The sequence below is a fragment of the Malaclemys terrapin genome, chromosome 6, assembly GCF_027887155.1.
Source record: "Malaclemys terrapin pileata isolate rMalTer1 chromosome 6, rMalTer1.hap1, whole genome shotgun sequence".
NCBI classification, from domain to species: domain Eukaryota; kingdom Metazoa; phylum Chordata; order Testudines; family Emydidae; genus Malaclemys; species Malaclemys terrapin.
The window spans coordinates 77,686,351-77,712,856 of NC_071510.1; the positions used below are offsets into that span (position 1 = coordinate 77,686,351).

Sequence of the window (26,506 nt, forward strand, 5' to 3'; positions counted from 1 at the left end):
TCTCACCCGCATTCCCACCGCTTTTGAAATTTAACCGCCGCTTCCCCAATGCAAAGCCTGAGCCGTGAGGCATTCTGGGTAAAATCGGCAGCCGCACACGTCAACCAAACTGCGAAGAAGGCGGGGACTCCCCTTTGGTTGACAAGCATTTCAACCAATAAGAGAGTATTTCAGGCAGGTGGGTGGGAGGAAGCTGTTGCTCAGCCACTTAGATTAGCGGTAGCGTGCGGATTGGCTTTTTGTGCCTAGATTGTATCGCGTTTCCAAGGGGAAGCTGGAGCGGTGGTGGCAGGGGAAACCCAGTGCGGCTCAGCCCGGTCTGGCCGGGGGTGGGGACGCGACCATGAGTTTGGCCTTGAGGTCGGTATGGATGGAGCGAGGCGCCGGGGTCTGAGCCTAGGCTGTGACCTCGCCGGGACCGAGCGCGCTTGCTGAGGCCGCTCCCCTCAAGGGCTACTACCCCAGTGGGCGGGCCCGGGGCAGAGAAGGTGGGGGCGGGGAGGAAGGGCCGGCGTTGCTTAGTGGCTGGGGCGACTCGGGGCCCCCGCCCAGCGCTGGGGCTTTGGAGGCCCCTTGGGGGCCATGTATCCCAGCTCTTTGCTTTGCCGCCAGTAGCTGCCTGCCACAACCGACCATTGTGTCCGGGCCCTTCCGCTCCGGCGAGACACGGGTTTAGCGCTTTGCAGGACTCCTGCCAGTTCCAAGGCCCCGTGTCCTGCTAGATGCCGAGCGGAGGCGTGAGGCCGCGGGGAGCGTCTGGCACAGAGCATCGCAGCAGCCCCTCGGTGACCTACAGCCCTCCTGTACGCTGATTGTGTCCGCCCCCCGGCCCACCTGTGACGGCAGCCCACACTGAGCAATAGTCATTAAGATTAGCTAAAGTATTTAGCCGCTCAGGGTGATCCTTCCACAGGATCAGTGCGGATTCCTTGGACAGATGGGGACTTAACACTTTGGTTAATCTGTACAGACTATTATTTAGTAAGGGCTTTTGCCATATGTATGTACAAGACCCATAAAGTTCAGCTTTTTTGGTTCAGTTTTGCTTCAGAAACGTCATTGTTTAAAACAGACATTTAGTTTTAAATCATAACTTTGCAATGACTTTCAATAAGTTTGTTGTGCTTGTGAGAGCAGCTAGGGTATCAAAAATAAATAAGATTTCAGAATCTAGTGTTCAGACATCTTTCTGTCGCATTTCACATACTATCAATACAGTAAATAATGGTATACATGTGATTAGAGCTTTGTAAAGCATATATTTGGCCAAATCCTGCTTTTTGTCTGTATAAATCAATACATTAATGCACCTGGTTTTCAATTTTCAGATATACTGAGTATGTACTCAGTGCACCTGCAGAATGGGAGGGGAAGGTGGTTCTAGTAATTTATTATTTGCATTTCAGTAAGGCCCTTTTCAGGATCAAACTTCCATTTTGCTAAGTGTTAAACAAACACTTGGGTAGACCCAGTACTGTCTCCAAAGAGCTTAATTTATTAAATTAATATCTAATTTATTTAAGATTTTAAAAAATGTGAACTTCATTCCTACAGCTGAAGAAGTGGGTGAAGTTGGAACAATTTTTCAAGGTTCATGGTTGATATTCCATCACTGACAAACTTTAAATCAAGTTTGGATCCCTAAAATAGATACTCCAGGAATTATTTTGTGAAAGTTCTATGGCTTGTGATAATACAAGATGTCGGACTAGATGATCATAGTGGTCCCTTTTGGTCTTAGATTAGAATCTATGAAGGGTGGATCTAAACTACTTTTCCAAGTCCCCATTCTATAGCTAACTGAGGCTATTTTAGCCCTCTCATAAAGTACAGAAGCTTAGAGGATGGGATGCACAACATTTCAATGGCTGGAGTGGTCCCCTACATAAACTCTTCACCAGCTAGTGATAAGAGTGCAAGGTGGGTTCAGCTAGTGCAAGCCTTAGTTTTTCTTGTATATACTTTGTTTGCACTGGTACAGCTACACCATGGGCTGGTTGCTGATGACAGAATCCCAAGTATAAATGCTTTGAGATAGCGACTTTTTGTGCTGTTGTATGATGCCAAGCCCAATGGGATTTTGGTGCATAATGGGCTCCTAGATGCCACTGCAATACATGTAATACATAATTATAATAGAAGACGTCTAGGGTTTTGGTGAGAGTTCCCGGTATAAGGTCACCATGGAAGAAAGTATGGAGATGTTTGTGTGAGAAGCAAAGAGTTGTCTAGGCTGGTGTTACTGACAAAGTAAATGGGGCAAGAAAAGGTGAGGGCAAGCAATTTCTGATAGGGTACTCTGTCATCCATTAAACTCTTCTGCCCTTTTTCCGGGGGATGAAGAGAAGCAATTTCTGTAAGAGTATGCAGTAAACAAATACTCAGTAAACACCCATCACAGGCAACTGTCCCACCTACTCATTCAGTAACAGTCCTCTAGCACAAGGGTTCTCAAACTGGGGGTCAGGACCCATTAGGAGGTCATGAGGTTATTACATGGGGGGGTCTCAAGCTGTCAGATTCCACCCAAACCCTGCTTTGCATTCAGCATTTATAATGGTGTTAAATATATAAAAAAGTGTTTTTAATTTATAAGGGAGGGGGGTCACACTCAGAGGCTTGCTATGTGAAAGTTTAAGAACCACTGCTCTAGCATCATGTCAATAGCCCTCATTGAGCAGCCACCAATGCATGCACACGCCAACACCAGCCAGTCCACACAGCGAACTCCCTCTGCAAAGAAACACCTCGCATGCAGCAACAACTTGAGTGAATACCCTCATCTGCAATCCAGCACTCTTACTGCAAGCTAACACCTTTATCCTGAACAAACACCTTCTAAATAAACACCCTCAACACATATCCATATCTCTAATAACACCCCAGTAAACATGCCAATGAACGTGTGTATACACAGAGAATAACAATAGTTTGTAGCTTCAAGACTGCCAAAGCAAAAATCCCTGTGCACAACCTGACATTCCCATTCTAAACAGATACCCTCCAAGCAAATTTCCCTGGGGTCATCCATCAATATCTCCAAACTGTACTCAGTCCCCCTTAGCAAACAATCCTCTATATCCAAACAACACCTGCACCCCTTATCCTGAATCAACACCTCTTCCCTTTAACAAATATCCTTGTGAATGCACTATACAGTAGGAATCTACACACTCCCAATCCTTTAACATCCAAACAGCCTTACTACTGGGAATGAGTGACAGGGGATGGATCACTTGATGATTACCTGTTCTGTTCATTCCCCCTGGGGCACCTGGCAGTGGCCACTGTTGGAAGACCGGATACAGGGCTAGATGGTCCTTTGGTCTGACCCAGTAGGGCTGTTCTTATGTACTCTAGCACACATATTCCCAGCATACAACAACCGCTCCTTGCATATGCACCAGCTGACCCTTTATGCATATCTTGTGTGCACATGCTTCCAGTTCCACGCTGTTGACACTCCACTGTCATGTTCACAACATGCTCACAGCTCTCACTCCCTACATGCATGCCATACAATGTACTGTATCCATATTTTTCAATAACTTCATCTTTTTTTCACATGCCAAGAGAAAGAGAGAGAGAGATGTACTTGCACAATATTTGCAAATATTTTCTTTAAAAATGTGCAGGGGAGCAGAAAAAGCCTTAAAGTGTCTGTTTTAAAGGATTTTTTAAAAATAAATCTTTTGTACATGCTATTTATCTAAAAAGTACTCTATTAGAAATTTGAATTTATAGATACCACTAGCATTCTCACCCTCAACTTGCTAGTGCAAGGCCTTGTTTACTGTAGGGTATATTTCCTAAAATTTCCCACCATTGCTACTAGCACCATCATATCAGCTCCATATGTGGTAGTGATTTTGGGAGAAGTCATAGGCAAAGCGCTGATAGCTGTCTGCTAAACTGTCTAAACTTGTGCTCCCATCATTGCTACCTCTTAGGGAATGGAACAGAAGGTAGCAACAGTGGAAAATATTTAGGAACAATTTTCTAGTGTAAGCAAGGCTTGAAGGTTTTTGGCCATTAACGGTAGCTGTAGTGGCCAGAGGTTATATGCTGTTTGCAGCCTCCAAAATGTTCTAATCACTTCATTTTTAACCACATTTAGCAAATAAGCTTTCCTTAGGGTTAAATCATTTCAATTGACACTCCATCTCTCCACTTCAGTTCATCTGTGTGTTGTTTCAGGAATCCTTTTATTTATGTTTCCTCTTTCCTGTGATTTTCATCATATAGTGGAAGTTGGGGGTTACAGCCAGAAGAGCTAAAAAGAGCTTTTGGGGAGAACGGGGGGGGAGGGGTCTGCACCCTTTTTTGAGCAAATGGGCTGCCATTGAAAACGTATTTGTAGTTCAGGCATCTTAGTTCCTGGCCTTCTCCCAGATATTTCGGTAGTAACTGTGGCTCATGGGGTTTTTTCCGCTTTGGCTGCCTTTGTCACTACAAGACTATACTACTGTAATACACTCTATGTAGTGCTACACCTTGAGACCATTAAAAAGCTGAAGCGAATGCAGAATGAGTTTGATCTGCATATAGTTTTCCAGTTGCGCTTACGAAACATGCTCCATTTTCACTATCTGCTTGTTGCCATTCCAGCAGAGTTTAGGATTTTAAGTTTTAACCTGTAAAATGCTAAATTTATGCATTTCTTTGGAGCATTATTTGCTGTTTGGAGCATTGTATAAGTGAAGTTTTATGGCAGTTTGTTTACTAATGAAATTGTAACCCAGAGTGTAGAGTAGGTATCTTTTATAAATATAAATGAATAAAAGAAATGGTTTGAGATCTTGTTACCTGAGAAACTGCCTCTCTGGCTGTGCGAAAACACATTTATGATCATGTGAGGCACCCCTGGTTTAAATGAAAGGGGCTACCAACAGGGCATTTTCCACGAGGGGTATTCCGATCTGGAGTTCACTGTCCCACTTGGTTTGCCAGATTTATCAGTATTCCAGACACTTAGTAAAACCTTCCTGGTTTATTTCTCTTGGGCATTTGGGGAGGATTTGAAATGAGGGATTTAGGGTGGTCAGATATGGAGTGATTATGATTATTATTGTGTTGGTGGGAAAAGTTATATGGAGTGTATGAGCAAATCATTAGATGTGTGGATTTTGAGACTGTATGTATTAATTACTGTTAGAGCGCCTAGAGTAGAGGTGGGCAAACTATGGCTCATGGGCCACATCTGGCCCACAGGACCCTCCTGCCCAGCCCTTGAGTTTCCAGCCAGAGAAGCTAGCCCCGGCCCTACCCCTGGTGTCCCCCCACCCCCGTAGCCTCAGCTCGCCATGCCACTAGCGCTGTGGGTGGCGGGGCTGCGAGCTCCTGCCAGGCAGCGCAGCTGCAAGAGCCGCCGGCCTGCTCCAGTGCTTTTAGGGTGACCAGACAGCAAGTGTGAAAAATCGGGGTGGGGGGGTAATAGGAGCCTATATAAGAAAAAGACCCCAAAATCGGGACTGTCCCTATAAAATCGGGACATCTGGTCACCCTAAGTGCTTTAGACTGTGCGGCGGCGCGGCTGGCTCCGGCCAGGTGGCGGGGCTGCCAGTCCTGGTGCTTTGAGTGGCATGGTAAGGGGGCAGGGAGCGGGAGCGTGGGGGGGTTGGATAAGGGGCAGGGGGTCCCGGGGGGCAGGCAGGGAGCAGGGGGCGATTGGATAGGCGTGGGAGTCCCGGGGGGGGCTGTCAGGGGGAAGAGGTGTGGATAGGGGTCGGAGCAGTCGGGACAGGAAGCAGGGGGGGTTGGATAGGAGGGAGGGTTGTGAGGGGAGTGGTTAGGGGTGAGGGGTCCCGGGAGGAGGCGGTCAGGGGACAAGGAGCAGGATGGGTTGGATGAGTCAGGGATTCTGAGGGGGGCAGTCATGGGGCGGGAAGAGGGATGGGGTGGATAGGGGGCAGGGGCTAGGCTGTTTAGGGAGTCACCTCCTTCCCTATCCGGCCCTCCATACAGTTTCAGAACCCTGATGTGGCCCTCAGGCCAAAAAGTTTACCCACTCCTGACCTAGAGGTATGTCCTAGATACTCTATTACAAGTCTGTATAAATAAATAATCCTTGCTGTGCCTCTTTGGGTTTGGGCAAGTCACTTGAGCCTCTCTTCCTCATTTTTCTTCTTGTGCAAAATCGGTAGAATATCTACCTACCTCCCAGGTATGTTGTTGTATTGTTTACATTTGTAAAGTGCTTTGAAAATGTTAAATCCTACTATTATTTACAATGAGCTTATTTTTTTTAACTTGTAGGAATGATCTTGCGGTAGACAAAACCAAAAGGAAAAAAAGAAGAGAACTGACTGAAGAACAGAAGCAAGAAATTAAAGATGCTTTTGAGTTGTTTGACACAGACAAAGATAAAGCAATAGATTATCATGAATTAAAGGTAACTTTTGTTTTGTTTTTCACTTAACTTTTGATTGGCTATATTTCTAAAAGAGCTCAGCCCATATTTAGACAGGTAAATAAATTGGCCTTATTTCAGGAGTGCTCAGCATCAAAGAGCTCCTGCATTGGTGAAGGAGTGGTTATAGTTCAAAAGCAGCAGGATTTTGAGTCAAAGTCCCAAATATTCACGCACAAAAAACACCCATATGAGTAGTATAGTAACATCTGCATTCTGGATACCAGGGGTCTGAGCTCCAACCATCTCACTGACAAATGAAGCACTAAGGGTGGAAGAGTTGAGGTTTCCCCCTCAGCAGGGACTGTAGCAGTACAGTTGCAGATCTGGGTTCTCCAGCTTGAGTAGAACAGGAAGTGGGAGAGGCTATGGAAAAGCAGCCTGATTTCCATAATCACACAATAAATTGAAAGCTTTGGCTGTGTTGTGGAAATCCATTGATTTTGAGGAACTTGTTTACATGAAAGATGCAAATTAAATTTATTAAACTATGGGCTGGGGACCAGGATTTACTAACTGGTACCTCTTAACAGGGAACCTGTTGACCCATGGGACTCAAATTTGGTGTTCCAAACTTACGTAAGGGTCTTTGGAATCTTTCTCTGTTCCCCGGCTTGCTGCAGGCCTCAATCCTGATGGTCATCACTACAACCAGGAGAGGCTTGGATTTGAAGCCTCTGCCAGCCAGTCCCCCTTGCTGGAGATAGGGCTGATATATGGAGCTTGGTACACATCTGTATGAATCAGTATTCTCTTGATACTGGATCATGTTTTCTGGAGGGCAGTGCTTCTCTTATTATGTAACTAGTAGGGCTTTTCTGGGAGGAAATAGCTAGCTAGCCTTGTACAGTGGTTTTGTGAATGCAATGCTAGAAGGAAGAAAAGAGGGTTATTTACTTTGCGACTCCCGTTCTTTGAATGTCTTACCTCTGTAGAGCCATGCTAACTCCTTCCAACCATTTGTTGATTTGACAAGTGTGATTTAGAGTGAATGCTTGCCCACTAGAGGTATTTGGCACATTTTATAAAATCTCAGAAAGCATGACATTTTACATGTCTTGACTTCACTTTGTGGCCTTTTTATAAGTACTACATTTGAGAACTCTTTGTAACCAAAGATGGTTTATTTATGAGTGTATGTATTAAAGTATTCCTTTCTCCCATTACCAACATTTTATCTTGGATAATAAGTACTAACTTACATAAAAAGAGAAGTCTGATTTATATTTTGAAAATGTTATATTGTTGTACTTCTGTTTTATTCCAAAAGGTGGCAATGAGAGCCTTGGGTTTTGATGTAAAAAAAGCTGATGTGCTAAAAATACTTAAAGATTATGATAGAGATGCAACAGGCAAAATCACCTTTGAAGATTTTAATGAAGTTGGTACGTATATGATTTTAAGTACACATTGAAAGTTTTGTTTACCTCTGCTGCTGCCTGATTGCATACTTCTGGTTCCAAATGAGATGTGTGGTTGACCGGTCAGTTTGTAACTCTGGTGTTCAATACTGTCATTGCAGTTGATTCAAGATGGGTGGGAAGAGGTCTTATTGGAAGATGTTCAGTTTAATAGACTTTGACCTTAGGTCCCCCATCTACCAAAAGAAAATGTTAAAGAAACACTTTATTGCTAGCGCACACGTGCTCTCTCTCTCTCCCCTCCCCGCTATGGTTTTGGGGCTTTTTGCATTTTTCTTAACTTAGCTAAATTGATTCAAACAGATTAAATGTGCTTTCCTGTTTTTCCCCCTCTTATCACTTACGTTCAACCAATTTCTATTCTTCTGTCCCTACTCCTGCTTTGAGTGGCCATGAGGCAGCTCAGCTGGACAGAACCACTTAGAGCGTAGGAAGGTGATACTCTTGTGTGAACTCATCTCTAAACTTTGAGTCAGTTTCAGCTCTGGTGAAAATCACTTGGCTCTTTCTCCTTAACTGGTATGGGATACTTCATCTAGCTGGACTGAGTGGAGGAATGTGAGATACAGGAATTTACAGCACAGTAAAATTAGTTGAGCCACAATTTTGTTTTCTTTGATGTAAATTAGAAGGGAAGAAATACACCTTAATCATTTTCACCACTATACTGCAAGTTGTTTACTAGCTTAAACATAGGAATGAACCACAAAAAACAAAATGAACAAACTATTTTATATTTGTTTTGGTTTATAAAACCAAAACCTCTTTGAAATTTACATATATTTTGTATCTTCAGTCTTTTAGGATAATATGTTTCAATTAGTTATTTGGAGTGCTCTTTGGATAAGTAAATCTAAATTTGTCATGGTCAAAGGACAACTAAGATGATTTAAATAATGTAATGCCTCTATACATACATGATTATTTTAAAGCTAAATCAATACACTCAAATTTTGCAGCAGAGCCACAATAAATTTCTGAGCTTAGATCTAATTTTTTCCTGTCAAGTTCACTAAACCAGACAGTTCATTCCCTCTACAAACAATAGCAAGTTCTAAATGGTTCTGTAAACCCCAGCAGGGGTGAAGTATTTATAATGGCTTGTTGAAAGTCATAAATAGCAAGTCCTGTAATACAAGACTTAGCAAGTACAAAGAGTGTGAAGATATTTTCTCTGTTGGTTCCAGAAATGGGTGAAGCAATTACTAGCAAAATATTTTGACACGACAGATTATGTTGTCTCGCTTTTCTCTGCTATAGGACTGACAAATGGATGTGATAAAAAGAATAATCAAGATTGATTCCTGGATTAGTGTCTTGCCTTATATAGTAAAAGCCTCCTCAATGTCCTGGAAAGTCAGGGCTTTTTTCATAGATCACAATGGTCCTTATGGTTTTGTAATCATCTAGTCTGACCTCATGTATAACATAGACCATAGGACTTCCCTGACTTTATTCCTGTTTGAACAAGAGCATATCTTTTAGAAAAACATCCAATCTTGATTTAAAAATCTCCAGTGATGGAGAATCTACCCTAACCTTTGGTAACTTGTTCAAATGGTTAATTACTCTCACTGTTTTATTCTTGTTGCAGTTTGTATCATAGCTCTCTTTTTTTAGATACCCATGTTTTTCAGTGCCCAACTGCTTCTCTCTCAGTATCAAGAGGATTCCACAAAATTTAGAAGCAACACAATCACATCTATACATCCTGCATAGTAGAGTTTTCCCTCAGAGCACCAATTTGAAAGAGACTATGGCTGTGTACACTCAGCCTCCTACAGACTGGTGCTGTGGGAAAGGTCTACGTATCAAAAGCACAAATGAGTAATACCCTGCTTTTCAACCTCCAAGGTAACTGGACATGCCACAAAGAGAGAGAGATACAGGAAAAATAGAAGGAAATAAGATAAACAAGTAAATAAATAAATGAGACATAAGCATATTGAACTGAACTAGAAAAATGCAGGAGTGAAAATGTAAAGTGCTATTAAAAAGTATATGTCCAGTGACTCTCCACCCTCAACTTTTATATTTCTATTTATATTGTCTTCCTGAGTTTACAACTCTTCTTCACTTCCTGAATATTTATAAGCATATAAATAAGAAAATCACTGTGGATCATTCTTGTCTATCTAAGCTAGGTATTTATACCATGCTCCTCGTGTTGGTGTCTGAGCACCTTCTTAATTGCTGAATTTTTCTTGAACTGTTGATACTTCTAGGTCAGGGGCTTCCTCTAGTCCAGAGGTTCTCAAACTGTGGGTCAAGACCCCAAAGTGGGTCCCAACCCCATTTTCATGGGGTCACCAGGGCTGACTTAGACTTGCTGGGGCCCGGGGTGAAGCCAAAGTCCCGCTGTCCAGGGCCAAAGCCCAAGGGCTTCAGCCCTTGGTGGCGGGGCTCAGGTTACAAGCCCCCCTCCTGGAGCAGTGGGGCTCTGGATTTGGCCCCCCCATGTGGGACAGTGGGGCTCGAGCGGGCTCTAGCATCAGTTCCCCTCCTCCCCCCGGGGTTATGTAGTAATTTTTGTTGTCAGAAGGGGGTCATGGTGCAATAAAATTTGAGAATCCCTGCTCTAGTCTATAAAATATGTCCTGAAAATGTAGGTATTGGGAAGTGACAATGATTAAGCCACTTTTGCTAGAAAAAGTAGAAAGAAAGGCAGATTCAGAGTGGTTCCCTTAAGCATCCTTTCTAAGAATGTACCATGTCAGTTGCTGTCAAATCTGAAGTGCACAGTGCTGAAGAGACTTGGCTTAAGTTTCCTCTTCCAGACCGATCATTTTTTTGCTTTGGAATAATGCTGCACTAGCCATGCAGTGCCCCAACTGGTGCCTTTGATTTTAATACAGCAAACATTTAACATCCTAATCAGACATTTTGTCTTCACAGGAGACAGTGTTTGAAGACAGCCTTCCTTTCTGGCCCAATCCTAAAATTTAGTGTTGACACTAAAACTGAATGGAAGATGTGAAACAAAGATGAGTCTGGGGTATTCAACAGATCTTAATTTAGGAATTGTGCAACAGCCCCAAAACTGTTATAACTAACTAGAAATACCAATGTTTAAGCCTTTAATAGTCAATTAAAATGCCTGATGGAAAGCTAAGAGAAATCTGAACAGGTGAAATAGTTTTAGAAACCAGAAGCTTAGGAAAAAAGGACTAACTTCACTTAGAAAGTAGAGCTGGGACACTGTGAAATTACCATTTATTTCAAAAATGGCATCTTATTTTCCCTACATTAGTGACAGACTGGATATTGGACAGAGATCCACAAGAAGAGATACTCAAAGCATTCAAATTATTTGATGATGATGACTCAGGTAAAATAAGCTTGAGAAACCTGCGCCGTGTTGCTAGAGAACTGGGTGAAAATATGTCTGATGAAGAACTACGGGCTATGATTGAAGAATTTGATAAAGATGGAGATGGAGAAAGTAAGTGTTGAACTGAACAAAACAAAACTCATCTTGCCTTGTTATTTTAATTTGCCTTGTTATTTTTGTCCCAATCTTGACTTAAAATGTGGTTCTGGTCTGAGAAGTGACTGTAAAATGGTCAGTGTTAAATTCTTTGTTTGTCTTTTAATGACTTTCAGAACAAATTTGCTCAGTTGACAAAATAAGAGATTGATTACTATTATTTATTTAATCATTTCTAACTCTGCGAACACATCTTGGGACCTGAGAGTTAAGTTGAGTTCTTTCTTGTTTGAACATGATCACCGGTAACTCCAGTACAACTGGGGTATACTAGAGGTCTAGTTAAGGTGCAGTTGAAGCTGGAAGTAATTGAGTCAAACACGGAACTTCATTATGCCACTTCTAGAATTGAACTACACTTCAGTCATTTCCACACAAATCAAGATATACTTAACTGAATTATTGAATATGGTGAAATCGATAAATCCCAAAGGAAAATCACAAAGGATGTCCCTGAAAAGGCCATCCATAGAAGTAATTGCTATATCTATTAGCAACTGCCACTAAGGAGTTAGCGAAGGACTGTTAGTTAAGTATCTCAGGCCTAAACAGGCCATACGTGAACACATCACATGGCTACCACTGGTAAGGAACAAGTGATGATGGTAGTTAGTTTTCTTCATCAGTTAGAATGCTTGCTACTCTAATCAGATACTTTCCTTTGGGAATATCTTCATCTTTAAATGGGGTGACTGTAATAATAAAAAAAAGTCCTGTGAGTTCCTTCAAGTTTAAGTGAATTTGGTTCTCAAAAATTGCTACATTAATAGTGTTGTAGGCTGAAATCCTCAAATTATTCTCAGAATAGGTACAGCATACACAGCTGTAGGTGCAAGCCGCCTCCTTCCTCCCTTCCCTCAACCTCTCCCTGCCCCAGCATCTTTACAGTTGACCTCAGTGCTCTTTTGAAAAGAGGATTTCTAAGGTTGAGAGAGTAGTTCAGTCTGCAAGCATATTAAGTCCTTGGCCTCTTTGCTGAAGTTGCCAACAAGGTGCCAGTTGTGATGGTAACTTTTGTTAAGTGGACACCTTGTAAGTAGGAATTGAATAGAGACCACCAATTTATTTTGCAAAGATTACTGAGTTGTAACTACTTTGGGTCACTGCTGACATTTCTGTATTCAAAATGATGACCTAGCAGTGAAAGTCTCCATTTCCTATTATCCACTGAACCATTCATTCTTCTCATTAGATATTCAAGTACAGGAATGTATGTGGGAGATTGACAGCATAATATTTATCTAGGACATTGTTTATCTGTAAGGTTTTGTGTTTCTTCCAGTTCTCTAAAGCAAACTGATGCTGTTTCTTACACTTAAAGATTCATTCTAAAAAAAATAAATCAGTGAATCATTGTTCTGTTTAGCTCCAAACATCTGGGCTGTGTAACAAAATCTTTTCTTCTTTACTACAACTCTCCCTGCTGAAAAAATATCTAAAACTGACTATTATCATTTTTAAAATATAGATAGAAATAACACCTCTTGTGTGTTAACACCCTTCTTATGTGAAAATGGTATTGTTTTGTGCTAGAACAAATGTCCACTGACAACCAGTGCTAGTTTGTCCCCTTTCCCTTCCATTAGCAGAGGCTACCCAAATCTACTGGTTCTGTCCTTGGAGAGCAGAAATGGCAGTTGAAGTACAGCTCCAGAGCATCATTCTCTTCTCTCTAACAGCTTCTCTGTTGGAGCTTCATGAAATTAGGTTTCTATGGTATTTTGGGACCATGAGTGGAACAGCATATAAAATCCATGACTTCCAGCTACATTAAATCACAACTTAATACTGCTTGAAGCAGCATTCAGTCTCCTGTAGCCTCTCAGTGGCTTCTACTGCACAAAGACTTTTAATAGCAATGTGCTGAGCATAAGCTCCAGCAGAGAAGGAAAGGAGAAAATTCTCCATACATTTGCCTCTGCATCCAATCCGGGAAAGGGGTCTGTAACTTTAGCCATGTTGCTCAGGGCTGAAGCGCTTGGGCTTGGGCCCTGGACCCCAGCAAATCTAAGCTAGCCCACTTTGGGGTCTCAGCCCACAGTTTGAGTACCGCTGCCCTATACCCTAGTGGTCGAGCTGCATGGATACACTTTGATATCAGGCAATGAGGTAGAATTTGGTAAGCCTGAAAAGAAGCCTAAATCCTAGCTATCTGATGATCTACTGCAGGGGTGGGGAACCTTTTTTCTATCAGGGGCCATTGATTCACAGAAAAAAATCAATCGTGGGCCACACACAGCCCCACGAGGTATGAAGGGGGGAGTGCGGAGGCTCAGGGCTTCCCCCTGCAGTGGGGTAAGCCAGCGCTTGCGGCTCCAGCCCTGCGGCAGGAGGTTCAGGGTCTGGGAAGGAGTTTGGGTGCGGGAGAGGGTTCCAACCTGGGGCAGGGAGTTTGGGGTGTGGGCTCCGGCCTGGAGGCGCTTACCTCAGGCAGCTCCCAGTCGGTGGCATAGCAGGGCTAAGGCAGGTTCCCTGGCTTCGCACTGCTCCCAGAAGCAGCTGCCACGTCTGGCCCCCTTGGCGGAGACGTGGCCAGGTGGCTGTGCTCGGTGCACCTGCTCCCCCCCCCCCCCCAACTCCCATTGGCTAAGGTTCCCGGCCAATGGGAGCTGCAGAGTTGGGGGCGGGGGCAGCACATGGAGCTTTCCTGATCACCCCTGCACCTTGGGGTCAGACATGCCGGCCACTTCCGGGAAGCTGCGCAAAGCCAACCAGACTTTTAACGGCCTGGCAACCCTAGCTCCCCCACAGCAGGGTGAGCCGGCGCTCGCGGCTCCAGGCCTGGGTAGGAGGCACCAAGGCTCGGACTTCCAGCCCATGGCGCAGAGACTTGCCACGGCCCAGATTAAATTAAGCAACGGGCTGGATGCTTAATTTCCCCATCCCTGATCTATGGGTCTGCTACTAAAAATCATGACTGTGATGTACAACCTGTCTAGGACAAAGGGTTCCAAGCTGGGACTCTGCTGGGAGGCAAGAGTGATGTACCGGAAAACTGGCCTATTAAAATTGTAATCTATCCATTACATGGTGACATGCAGCAAAACACAGGTCATGTTTTTCAGTAATTTTTCACACATTTCAGTGGCTTATTGGCAGCTTTGTAGCTTGAGGGGTAAGCATATGGCACAAGAAATATAATGCTGTACCTGTATGAGCTACTTCTTGTTGTCTGAGGGATTTTGTAGATATATTCTGGGTATGGTATTTTTCGCTCTCCAAAATAATAAAAATGCATTGGAACAGCAGTACACTAGTAGCACAATTTGAGACTCAATTGGTATTTTGACCTGAGCTCTCAGATGTTGAGAGCTCCTGAAGAGGCAGTGTACTTCCCATGTGGGAGATCTTTACATTATGCTGCAATGACCTTTTGGTCAAATGCAGGATAAATATTGCTGGGCTGTGAAGGGAGACCAGGCCGCCTTGATTGGCAATCTCAGCCTGATGATTGTTTTGGAAAAGGTTTAATTCAATCACATGAGTTCTTTTGGAGTTTTGTAAACATGTAAGGGAAAATGTGTCTTAATTTCTTTATAGACACTTTTAGGGTTGGATAACACAAAATGTTTAAAAAACAAACTTAACATTTGCTATGGTGACTCAGTGCGAAGTGCTTTTGACACTTTCAAAGATATTTAGTTAGTAAATTAAAATAAACTAATTCTCTAAATATAGTATTAAATGGCTTATATTTTCCATGTTTATGTTCAAAACAAATCTCTAGTCTTATCAGTATTCAACGCAATGTTACAATTACTACTAGATAGAACCTAATTTTTAGTAAAGATGGGGAAAATCCAAAAGCAAGTAATAGAAAAACAGGGTTTTTGCAGTATTAAGGAATATTGTCTTACCCAAGCGAACACCTATTCTAGGTACTCTGACATCTTGTCTTCTTTGGGACATATCAATGGATTTGCATTTTTATGTTCTAGTTCTGTGCAACTAATTTCAGGTAGCTTACACAGCAAGCGTTATGACGCAATGGTAGCCTAAAGCCTATATCTCTCCGCTCTATTTGTATGACTTTGATTGCCATAATATCGGAGCACCTACTACAGTATTTTAAAATTAAAAATAAAAATGGATCTTTCTTGCTTCCTGTAAGAGGAATAGCTTGATTAAGTTATAGGGACTAGTGTGCGAGTGGGAGTGTTGTATATCTGTGTGTACGGAAAAATTAGAGAGAAAGCTAAACTGAAATCAGCTAAATAAGCCCCTTTTCTGTTTGAATCTGTTTTAATGAAGATGAAGGCCTGATCTACTCTACAGAATTGGGTCAGTGCAAGGCAGCTTACGTTGACCTAACTCAGTAAGCCTACACTAAAATGTTCCTCCTGCCAATGTAACTCACCTGCTACACCAACTTAACTCCACCACTGTGAGAGTCATAACGCTTAGGTCAACATAGTTGGGTCGACGCAGTGTCAGTGTAGACACCGTGTTATTTATGTTGACTTTAGTGGCCTCCAGGAGATGTCCCACAATGCCCTATGGTGACTGTTCTGGTCACCATTTTGAACTCTGCTGCCCAGTGGCCAGGTATACAGGTGTACACGTCTCCTCTCTAAAGTCCTGTGAATTTTTGAAATTCCATGTTTGCTTGGTGTGGAGAGCTCACTTAGCGAATGCCTAGCTGACCATGCAGGCTCCATGCTGCAGACATGATCCTGCCTGAAATACACAGAAGTGATGGATCTCCTGGATCTGTGAGGAGAAGAAGCTGTGCAGGCACACCTCCGATCCAGCTGTAGAAACATCGATATCTACGAGCAGATTGCTCGGGGATTGTGGGAAGTAGGGCTACAAGAGGGGCCCACAGCAGTGCAGTGTGAAAGACAAGGAGCAGCAGCAGGCGTACCAGAAGGCAAAGGAGTCTAACAGTCATTTTAGTGCAGAACTGCAGACATGCCGCTTTTACAAAGAGCTGCCATCCTCAGACCCCACAACCATCCCCAAGAGCCCCGTGGATACTTTAGAGGAACTGGAGTTACAGGTCCCTGGAGTGAACAGTGAGGAGGAGGAGGAATATGGGAGACAAATGACCGAGGGATTCAGTGGTTCAGCAAGCCAGGATGTTTTTTGACTCCAGAGCAGTTGAGCGAGTCCCTGCAGTCCAGCATAGGTGAGCCTGATGCAGGGGAAGTAATCACTGATAAGTTTGCAGTTTGCTTTAATATTGTAGTGACATATCTGTTCATTTACTCTTTCTTAATCATGCTAGAAGAGAGAGAGTTGAATATCCAATAGAGGTAGAGTTGCTATCTGCTTCTCATTCCCGTGTACAGTTAGGCAGAGGGAGCCCTGCAGAACAGTTTGTTAATGTGCACCAGGATGTCCCGTGAATCTTCCATAGAGATCTTGAGGAAACTTTCTTGAAAGCAGTCTGCAATCCTCTGCTGCAGGTTTCTGGGGGAGGGCTGCCTTATTTCTTATGCTGTGGTAGGACATTCTCCCATGCCACTCAGTAGTTACTTCAGCAGGCACTGCTGCAACGCACAGGGTAACAACATATAACCAAGTCTGCAGCTGGAAGTGTGCAAAAACGGTTCCCTTTCAGCCTCTCCAGAGTGAGATATCTCATCTGAAATCACCACCGCCTGTGGAAAATGGTGCCTGTATTCAGTTCAACTGTCCTATCTGCATGTCTGTGAGCTACCTCCCCCTTATTGTCTGAACTCCACACGCATCCCCTCCCTGGTCTGGGACTCCTGACATGCTCTGTGAATCCCCAGGAGTGAGAATATAGTGCTTGCAACTTGTGTGGGTAGTGAGTTCATTATATCAAGTTTCCATCTATTTTGTGAATATACTCACAATAGAACCTCTGCACATTGCTGCTGGAAATGTGGCCTTGGGGGTCTCTCCATCCACACCAGCGGAGCAACTCAGCCAGATAAGGAGAAGGAAGAGGACATAGGATGACATGTTCCAAGAGATCCTGCAAACCTCTGGTGCTTCAGATACTCAGCGCAGGTCTTGAAGGATTGCCCTAGCGGATGGAGTGGACAAGGATATTACTACACACACAGCACTCATTACAAGGTTCATATTGGGGTGCAAAAAACAATGCCAGATCATGCTACAGCAATGTGCATTACTGTGTCTCACTATTGAAATGGTCTTTCAAAGCTTCCCTGAATGATATAGCTCCCCGTTGAGTTCTTCTTATAAATTAAATTAATAAATTAATGGAGATATCCTATCTCCTAGAACTGGAAGGGACCTTGAAAGGTCATCGAGTCCAGCCCCCTGCCTTCACTAGCAGGACCAAGTACTGATTTTGCCTCAGATCCCCAAGTGGCCCCCTCAAGGATTGAACTCACAACCCTGGGTTTAGCAGGCCAATGCTCAAACCACTGAGCTATCCCTCCCCCCTCCCTCTTAAAGGCACACAAATAGACTTTCTCCTTCACAATAGTGGATGGAAGATGCAATTAAATTTCTATGACAGATGGTGAATAAAGCTTTGTGAACATAGTTACTGATGATGGTTATAGCTGACAGCTGTTCCACCTTCACCCCAGTGGAAACTTTTCCTTCTTTGCTTCACAGATATTATGAAGCACACAGCAGGCAGCTATAACCATTGGGATATTTTTTTCACTGAGATCTAATCACATGAGTAGACTGTGCCAACAGCCTTTCAAATGGCCAAAGACCCATTCAGCTGTCATTCTGCACCTGCTGAGCCTGTAGTTGAAGTGCTCCTTGCTGGTGTCGAGGTGGTCGGTTTACGGCTTCATGGGCCACGGGAGAAAGGGGTAGACTGGGTTTCTAAGGATCAGCATGGTAATCCTCTGGTCTGGAACAGGCCCGTGTTCTTAAAGATGCAAGTGTCATGCGCCTTCCCTGACCATCCCACACTGATGTCAGTACAACTTCCCCGGTGATCTACCACCGCTTGCAGTACCATGGAAAAGTAGCCCTTTATGTTGATGTACTCTGTGGCAATGTGGTCTGGTGCCAAAATAGGGGCTGCAGTTCTGGAACCCCATTGCTGCAAAACCATCCACTCTGTCCTGCACATTGCTCAGAGTCACAGTCCTTCACAGCAGGACACAGTTAATGGCCCTACACGCTTGCATCACAGCAACCCCCACGGTGGATTTCCCAACTCCAAATTGATTCCTGACTGATCAGTAGCAATCTGGCATTGCAAGTTTCCATGCAGCGATCGCCACTCACTTCTCCGCTGTCAGTGCAGCTCTTATCTTATTTTGGTGTCACTGTGCTGGAGAGCTGAGACGAGCTCTGCACACAAATCCAGGAATGTGGCCTTGTGCATCATCCTATACCTACATAACATTGCGATCTCACCCATCAGTGCTTGTATCTTGGGCCCAGAACTGGCATCCAACCATCTGCAGCTGCTCTGTGAATGCCAACAACAACCTTGAATTGTTTCTTTTTATGTACCACAGCAAGCTAGCCTCCAAAGAATCGGGTCACGGTCCCTGCGGCTCCTCTGGTGGCTCTGCAAATACTGCAGGATCAGGTGCCCTGTGCTCGCAACGCTCATCACAATCGTGCAGAGCTGTGCAGGATCCATGCTTTTCACACAGAGAGTGGATGTGCGGGTTTGTGGGACTTTTGAAAAGAGGCATGGAACATTATGGGATGCAGGGAACATTATGGGATGGAGAAAATGGCATTATGAGACATTGAAACCATGTTTCCCATCACCCCGGTGCAACTCATTTACCCCCATGAGACATTGCAAACCCTTCCCAAAACACCCTGTGTTAAGTGGTAGCAAGTTGCATAGTGGGATAGCTAGCTATGGTGCACAGCTCTCTGCATCGATGCAGGTGCTAGTAGTGAGGACGTGTATCACTGACACACGGAGCATAGCGTGGACACGCAAATACAATTTAATTACTGTGGTGGCTGTATGTTGTAACTTAAGTTGACTTAATTTTGTAGTGCATACTTGCCTGTAGCCCCTTCAGCCTGGTTCCAAATGATGGGCACAATTAAAGGCACACAAATAGACTTTCTCCTTCACAATAGTGGATGGAAGATGCAATTAAATTTCTATGACAGATGGTGAATAAAGCTTTGTGAACATAGTTACTGATGCTGTCCCTATGTGTTTATATAGTGCTTAGTGCAGTGGGGTCCAATCCTGATTGGAACCAATATGGTCTGACAGAAAACAAATAAGTAATACTACTGTCTCTGACATTACCACTTTTCATCTTCTAATTCTTAATGTTTATGCTAGACATTTGAAGTACATGCAAATTATTCTGTTATATTTTAGGAATGTGGGCAGAATTTGCAGGCCACTTTGGTAACTTGCTAAGTGTGAAGGGCTACACCCAATGTCTTTTTCTGAGAACAAAATTGATTGATTAAAGTCAAATTCTGATCCCTGAATTTACATTCCATGTAGCTTGGTAAAAAGCCACTGTGGACTCTCAGTGGATCTCAAAACTAACTATGTAATGCAGGGGTGGGAAAACTACAGGGTGCAGGCCGGATCTGGCCTGCGAGCCGTTTTAATCTGGCCCGTGATCTGCACAACGTGGCTCGACCCCGCTCTGGCCGGGGCCTGCACCATGTGGCTCCCGGAAGCCGCGGCATGGCCCCGCTCTGGCTCCTATGCACTCCAATGGGAGCTGCAGGGGCAGTGCCTGCAGATGGGGTAGTGTGCAGAGCCGCCTGGCTGCGCCTCTGCATAGGAGCCAGAGAAGGGACATGCCATTGCTTCCGGAAGGCGCTTGAGGTAAGCAGCACTTGGAGCCTGCACCCCCTGAGCCTCTCCCCATGCCCCAACCCCCTGCCCCAGCCCTGATTCCCCTCCCGCTCTCCAAACCCCTTGATCCCAGCCTGGAGCACTCTCCTGCACCCCAAACCTCTCATCCCCAACGCCACCCCAGAACCCGTACCCCCAGCCAGAACCTGCACCCCTGCCCCAGCCCTGATCCCCATCCCACCCTCTGAACCACTCGGTCCCAGCCCATAGCATCCTCCTACTCAAACTCCTCAGCCCCACCCCCACCCTCACCCCAGAGCCTGCACTCCCTCCCACACCCTCACCCCAATTTTGTGAGCATTCATGGCCCACCATACAATTTCTATTCCCCGATGTTGCATATGGGCCAAAAAGTTTGTTCACCCCTAGGTAAAGCAATAACATGTATGCTGGTACAATATGTCTCTCTTCTCCACATCCCCATGCTTACCTAGAGAAGTGAAAAAGGCATTAATACAGTTTCTGAGTAATTTTTTCTTGCAGTTTACTTACTTTAATTTGTGGCAGCATCTCCCTTCTCTCCCTCTCTCCCCCCACCCCTATATTTAAAATGTTACTTATACATTTCCTAAAGTCAGTTTGTAATTTCAGTAGGACAAAATACTGTGAGACATGATACACATTGATATTTGTTTATCATATGTCTACTAGTAAACCTGAAGCATAGCCATGTTTTACTGCTTTAAATTTAATACATTATTACATAGCTTGGAAAATAAGCTTCTGTGCTTTTGTGCATGACACAGAAGCTGATTTTACATGATATACACCAAGTATTGAACTGTAACTGACTATATGCTGCTGTTATAATGGAGACCAAGTGGACTGGCATGCTTCCTCTCTTTTGGTTTCTTAAACTTGTCTTTCTGCTTTTCGCTATGTCCTTCAGCCTCCCCTCTTCTAGAAACCAACAAACTTTATCTTGTACTCATTTATACCCTATATATTGTATACATCTACTCCAGTAATGTATTCCATATGTCTGTTATCTTTTAATATTAAATGTTTTGGTCTGTGTTGCCTATTTATTCCTAGTTTCTAATTGGTGGGATTATCCTTTAGTTCTTGAACACTTTATCAACATATAAACTTTCTTTTAACCTTAATCCTAGTTATAATTTTGACCAGTCTCTGTTAGAATGTAATAGTAAATGATGACCTAAGACAAAACTACATTAAAAATGGATTTAATGTTGAGGGTAAATATCAGTAAATTAATGGTAGGAGGGAATAACAGAGTTTAAAAGAAATCCAGACACGTTGATCTGTGGAAATGCAGTTAAGTCATCCATTCAACCTTAACTGTGTCCTGTAGCGTGTGATTATGAGTAAGACATTTCAGTGTTTTGGTCCCAGATTATATTGTTATTTTTTTCCTTTATCTTGTCATGACAGGTTAAAATGAAGATCTTTTGGGTGCTTTAACTATGCATACCCACTGCTTAACATGTTTGGCTTTCATTTACATGTACATTTAACTCTGGCGTTTGCAGTGCTTAGTTGGGGATATTAAGTACAACATTCCTGTAACTTTCACTCTTAAGGTAATGACATGAACTCTTAACTTCAATTGTTTTTTTCTTTTTGGTCTTGGAATTTTCTTGGTTTTTAAAACTTCCAAATAGAACAAGTTTTGCATAAACACTAAGCAAACAACCCAGAGAGAATGCTTCCATGCAGTATTTATTAGATTTGAATATATGTAATATCAGCCTTCAATAACTTGTGTGCAGATTAGCTTTAGAGGAAGTATAGTGATTGGTGGAGTTACCTCTGATGTCAAAATGGCTCTTCAAGAATTACTTCAGCTCTAGGTCTGAACCTTGATGTAACAAAGGGGTTCTCAAACTGTGGGTCCGGACCCCAAAGTAGGGGCGGGGGCTGGAGGTGGCAGTCCAGACTGAGACAGGAGTCCAGTCTGAGAAGCAATATAACCGGAACTCTAAATCACAGAAACTTTGCAGCCTGTCTAAAATAACATTTAGGGTAAGAAATTATATTTTGTAACCTGCTTCTTAGGTATATTGAGCTTAGCTTGCGTATTTTGTTTTATGTGCTCAGTAATCTGCTTTGTTCTGTCTCTCTTATATTCGCTTAAAATTCACTTTTTGTAGTTAATAAAATTATTTCTTGTCTATAATATAACCCCGTTTGGGCAATTCACGTGTGTGTGTGTGTGTGTGTGTGTGTGTAAGAGGCTGTGCATACCTTCCTCCACATTGAGGGAGGAGGCGGATTTCATAATATACCTTTGGGTCTGAACTCCAAGGGAGGTGGACACCTGGGTGCTGGGGACAAATCCCTTAAGCTGAGCCTTTCCAGAACTGATCTCCGTGTCTGTTTCGTTCTGCAATTGGGTGTGGCCCTGCCTGTGTGTGTGCTGGAGGAGGTTTAATAGCTTGGCTCAGCAAGACAGGTAAAAAGAGTGCCCAGGCAGGCTCAGTGGTATCTCAGCACATCAGGTGGTGTCCTAAGGGGGGCAACCCGTCATAGTGGCATAGTAGGCAGGATAGTTTGCACAGTTTATTGCCTTGAAACACTGGTGGTGATTTTAAGTGAGTTTTAAGTGTGGTGACTAGAGAACAGACAAAGTGGTTACTGGTTTGTTATTTTCTGTTTGCTTATTTCGGGGAAGGGAAGTAGAGGCAGAAATGCAGCAAAATGAGTGAAAGTGAAGCTACCAAAAAGTTGGAGCGCTACAGATTGCAAGTAGAAGAAAGCAAAACATGCATAAGAGATACAGTTAGAATTAAAACAGATGGAAATTGATGAGCAAAAGGCTGCACATCAGAGGGCCCTGGAACTGAGGTACCTATAGGCTGATAAAGAAATGGAGGCAGATTTCATAATATAACTTTGGATCTGCACTCCAAGGGAGGTGGACACATCAGTGCGGGGGCAAGTCCTTTAAGCTAAGCCTTCCCAGAACTGATCTCAGTGTCTGTTTCGTTCTGCAATTGGGTGTGGCCCTGCCTGTGTGTGTGCTGGAGGAGGCTTAATAGCTTGGCTCAGCAAGACAGGTAAAAAAGGGTGCCCAGGCGGGCATAACAGGCAGGTTCAGCGGTATCTTAGCACATCAGGTGGCATCCTAAGGGGGGGCAGCCTGTCACAATTATTATTCCATTATTAGAATTATTCGGGGCAAAGGAAACACTGCAACAGAAGCTACATTTCTTAAGGATCCAGTTTAATTTTAACTCAAACTAATTAACAAATTTACTTGTAAATTCATTGTAAGTACTATAATTTTGGGGAAGATAGTTTTCAGAGTAACAGCCGTGTTAGTCTGTATCCGCAAAAAGAAGAACAGGAGTACTTGTGGCACCTTAGAGACTAACAAATTTATTAGAGCATAAGCTTTCGTGGACTACAGCCCACTTCTTATGCATATATGCATCCGAAGAAGTGGGCTGTAGTCCACGAAAGCTTATGCTCTAATAAATTTGTTAGTCTCTAAGGTGCCACAAGTACTCCTGTTCTTCTTTTTGGGGAAGATAGTGTATTTTTTATACCTAACAAAGTAATTGAATCCCTGCTTTAAAGGCAAACTGAAATTCAGCCATAACCGTTAAGAGACACTAACACCTCCACAATGAAAGGTTTTTTCCAGTGATGAAATGTTGAATACCTTTAACATTTCCTTATAACTTCTCTGTTGTTTCTGAATAAGAGTGATCAGAACTGTGCACAGTATTCCATATTGGACTTTTACAGTCTCTTTAATAGCTTATCTTTTTTAATTACTTTTTATAATAGGTAAATAGAACTATTGCTATTGCAAAATAATATTGTTGTGCACTGAGCTTCTGGCTTCAGTGACTTCTATAGTAATGCCTAAATACTGAACTTCTGGCTTATGTTTTTAAAAATTGTGAAAACAGTGTTGTGAATACATTTTGTTTAATGAAGAGTCTTAACTTGTTATAAATTGAAAGCAAAAAATCCAGACCTGTTTATTAACTTCAATGTGCATTGGATCAGTGTCTAAGAATACAAAAGGGAAGCTTTAAAATAAAATGTACAACATATACATAAAATATTTTTCTGTCATTATCATAGACCTCTAGTGTGTTTGTCTAACTACCTTCTGTCTCTCTTACCACAGTCAATCAGGAGGAGTTCATTGCTATTATGACTGGAGACGTTTAAAGTTACAAGAAAATGAACTCAACAACAAAAAAGGGAGGATTATTGGCTGTTAACATTGCAATTGCCATCTTATGGTTCTGTTTATTTCTGTAGCTGGACCCATGCAAAAAAATTATTTTCCTCAAAGGACCAAAAGAAACATACGTTTTATGTACTGATACTTCAGTAATTTGTAACATTATTTTTTGGAGTAAACAGTGTTCAGTTTTTGAAATGTTTGAGTATTCATTTGTAAAATAGCTTTATATGAGATTTCTAAATTAAATCATATTATAAAAATCTTTTGAAGTTTACTTTGTTAGCAGTAGCTGTGGCCTTAGTTTTGATATATAAAGTTTTAACAAACTTCCATTTTTAATAAAATGTTCTTTTATTATTGGTATTTGAAAGTCTTGTTGTTTTTGTGTTTAATCCTAAACTGTATTGTACTGTAACTTAAATTGTTAGTCTTAAATATGCTTTATTTTTCAAAAGTAATAGTGGATTCTTTTGTTGGGTATTTATAGTTGTACCTCCGTTGTGTGTCATGACTTATTAAATGAGCAAGCATTCTTCAGTTACATAGATGAATTCTACTAGTTTTGCATCACTCACATTACCATCACACAGAAAAACAGGGTAACATGGGGATAGCAGAATCGGGGGACTCCCACACAGAGCCCCTGACATCGGGGAAAGGGGAGCCACCTGGAGCTACTGGCATGGAGGGGGAAGGGGACATAGAGCTCCCAGCATGTGGCAGAGGAGGAAATTAGGGATACACAGAGTCCCAAGCATGAGGGATGGGGTGAGGGAAGTTGCATGGAGTGCCTGAAATAGAGGAGGATGGGAGGGTGACACACAGGGGACTTGTGATAGTGCAAAGTGAAGGGATGCAAGGAGCTCCTAGTGTGGAAAGTGGGCTTGGCCTACGGAAGCTATAAAGTGTATGACCCCCCCTAGTTATTATTTTTATTACTGTTGCACCTATGAACCCTGGTCATTGACCTGAACCCCATTGTGCTAGGTACAAAAAGATGCTCCCTGCTCCAAAGAGCTTACAATGTAAGAATAAGAGAAGAGACAACAGCTAGATGCTGATAGATGGGGGAGTGCAAAAGAAGAAATGATACAGTGGTATCATGACACTTTGGTACCTATTTTGTTTCAATCTCTCAGGGCCTGTTCTTGGTGCTTTCATTCCAGCACCACAAGGGTTTGTTACCTGCCATCATTTAAGTGCTTCCCTACCTGTCAATGCTTTAAAGCTTTTCTCTGCCTTGGTGTTGCTGGTTCATTTTCTGCTGGTTTTTCTTGGTGCTTTAGCACTACCGTTGCTCTCAGCTGACACTGGTGCCAAAGGTTTTTTTAGGTGCCTCAACAATTTAGAGCTAGTTACTTAGCACTTCCATATCTGCTGTATTGTTTCTGTTTTGGGGGGCTGGCACCTCTTGGTCCTTGCTTGTCTGTTGGCCTAGTATTTCAGTACACTGGCTTTCTTTTTTCCCCCCTTTGCTTGATGTATGATATCAAAGGAGGAAGAAAGACCTCTTAGCAAGTCCAAATCATGTCAGCGTGGCAGAACAGTATCAAAGATGGATAAGCATCATGGTAACATCTGCCTCAAAGTCTACCACACTGTGCAGAAATCCCAGTTATGTTTGCAAATGTAAAACCTAGCATCTAAGAAATAGGATGCAATTCTAAGCGCTTCTTCAGTTATCCTAGGAAACTCTTGTAAGCATGGCATTAATCAGGTTTCAAATGATAAACCTACAAAGCAAAAGCCTGAGTCAACAAAAGTCTGGAGAACGAAGGGACTTCGGAATGCTAAAGCCTGACTTTCAGGCACCTAGCCACCCAGTGGAATTCATAAACCCTGAGTTAGGTGCCTAGGCTCCCTATACAATGACTGGGGTGAGAGAGGCATATGAGAACAAGATCCACATAAGCCAGCAAGCTAGGTGGGTACCCACCTCACCTAGCCAGTACCATTTGCCAAAAAGAGAGGCGTGTCCTAAACCCTGTCCCTCCCAGGGCTGGAGGGAGTGCTTGCAATCCACAGCTTGGAACCCTCTCCTGGAGAGGAGGCATCTTAGGCACCTAAGCCAGACATTTCTTGCAAGAACAGGGGCAGCACATACCTAACTCCACAAAACTGGCCTGAGAGTGGAAGATAAGCCCTAACCACTAGGCTTTGAGAGATTCTGATGTGGGTCTCTTGCAAACTCTCCTGTTGAAGCTGTGCATAAATTATTAAATTTGTACTGGACCACAGAGTATGGTCTGTTAGTCCA

The 26,506-nt window shown here is 43.1% G+C and overlaps 1 protein-coding gene across 2 annotated transcripts; it reads left to right on the forward strand.

The window, feature by feature from the left end:
* Positions 1–286: 286 nt before the first annotated feature.
* On the forward strand, positions 287–24,764 carry CETN3 (centrin 3). Of its 2 annotated transcripts, XM_054033229.1 has the most exons (5): positions 287–360; positions 6,256–6,391; positions 7,680–7,794; positions 11,081–11,272; positions 24,187–24,762. In XM_054033229.1, the coding sequence occupies exons 1-5, from the start codon at positions 344–346 to the stop codon at positions 24,228–24,230; spliced, it is 504 nt and encodes a 167-aa protein (XP_053889204.1). In that variant the 5' UTR covers positions 287–343; the 3' UTR covers positions 24,231–24,762. The 2 variants fall into 2 exon arrangements, with proteins under 2 accessions (XP_053889204.1, XP_053889203.1); XM_054033228.1 differs by lacking the exon at positions 287–360 and having other exon boundaries at positions 6,215–6,391; positions 24,187–24,764.
* The last annotated feature ends 1,742 nt before the right edge of the window (positions 24,765–26,506 follow it).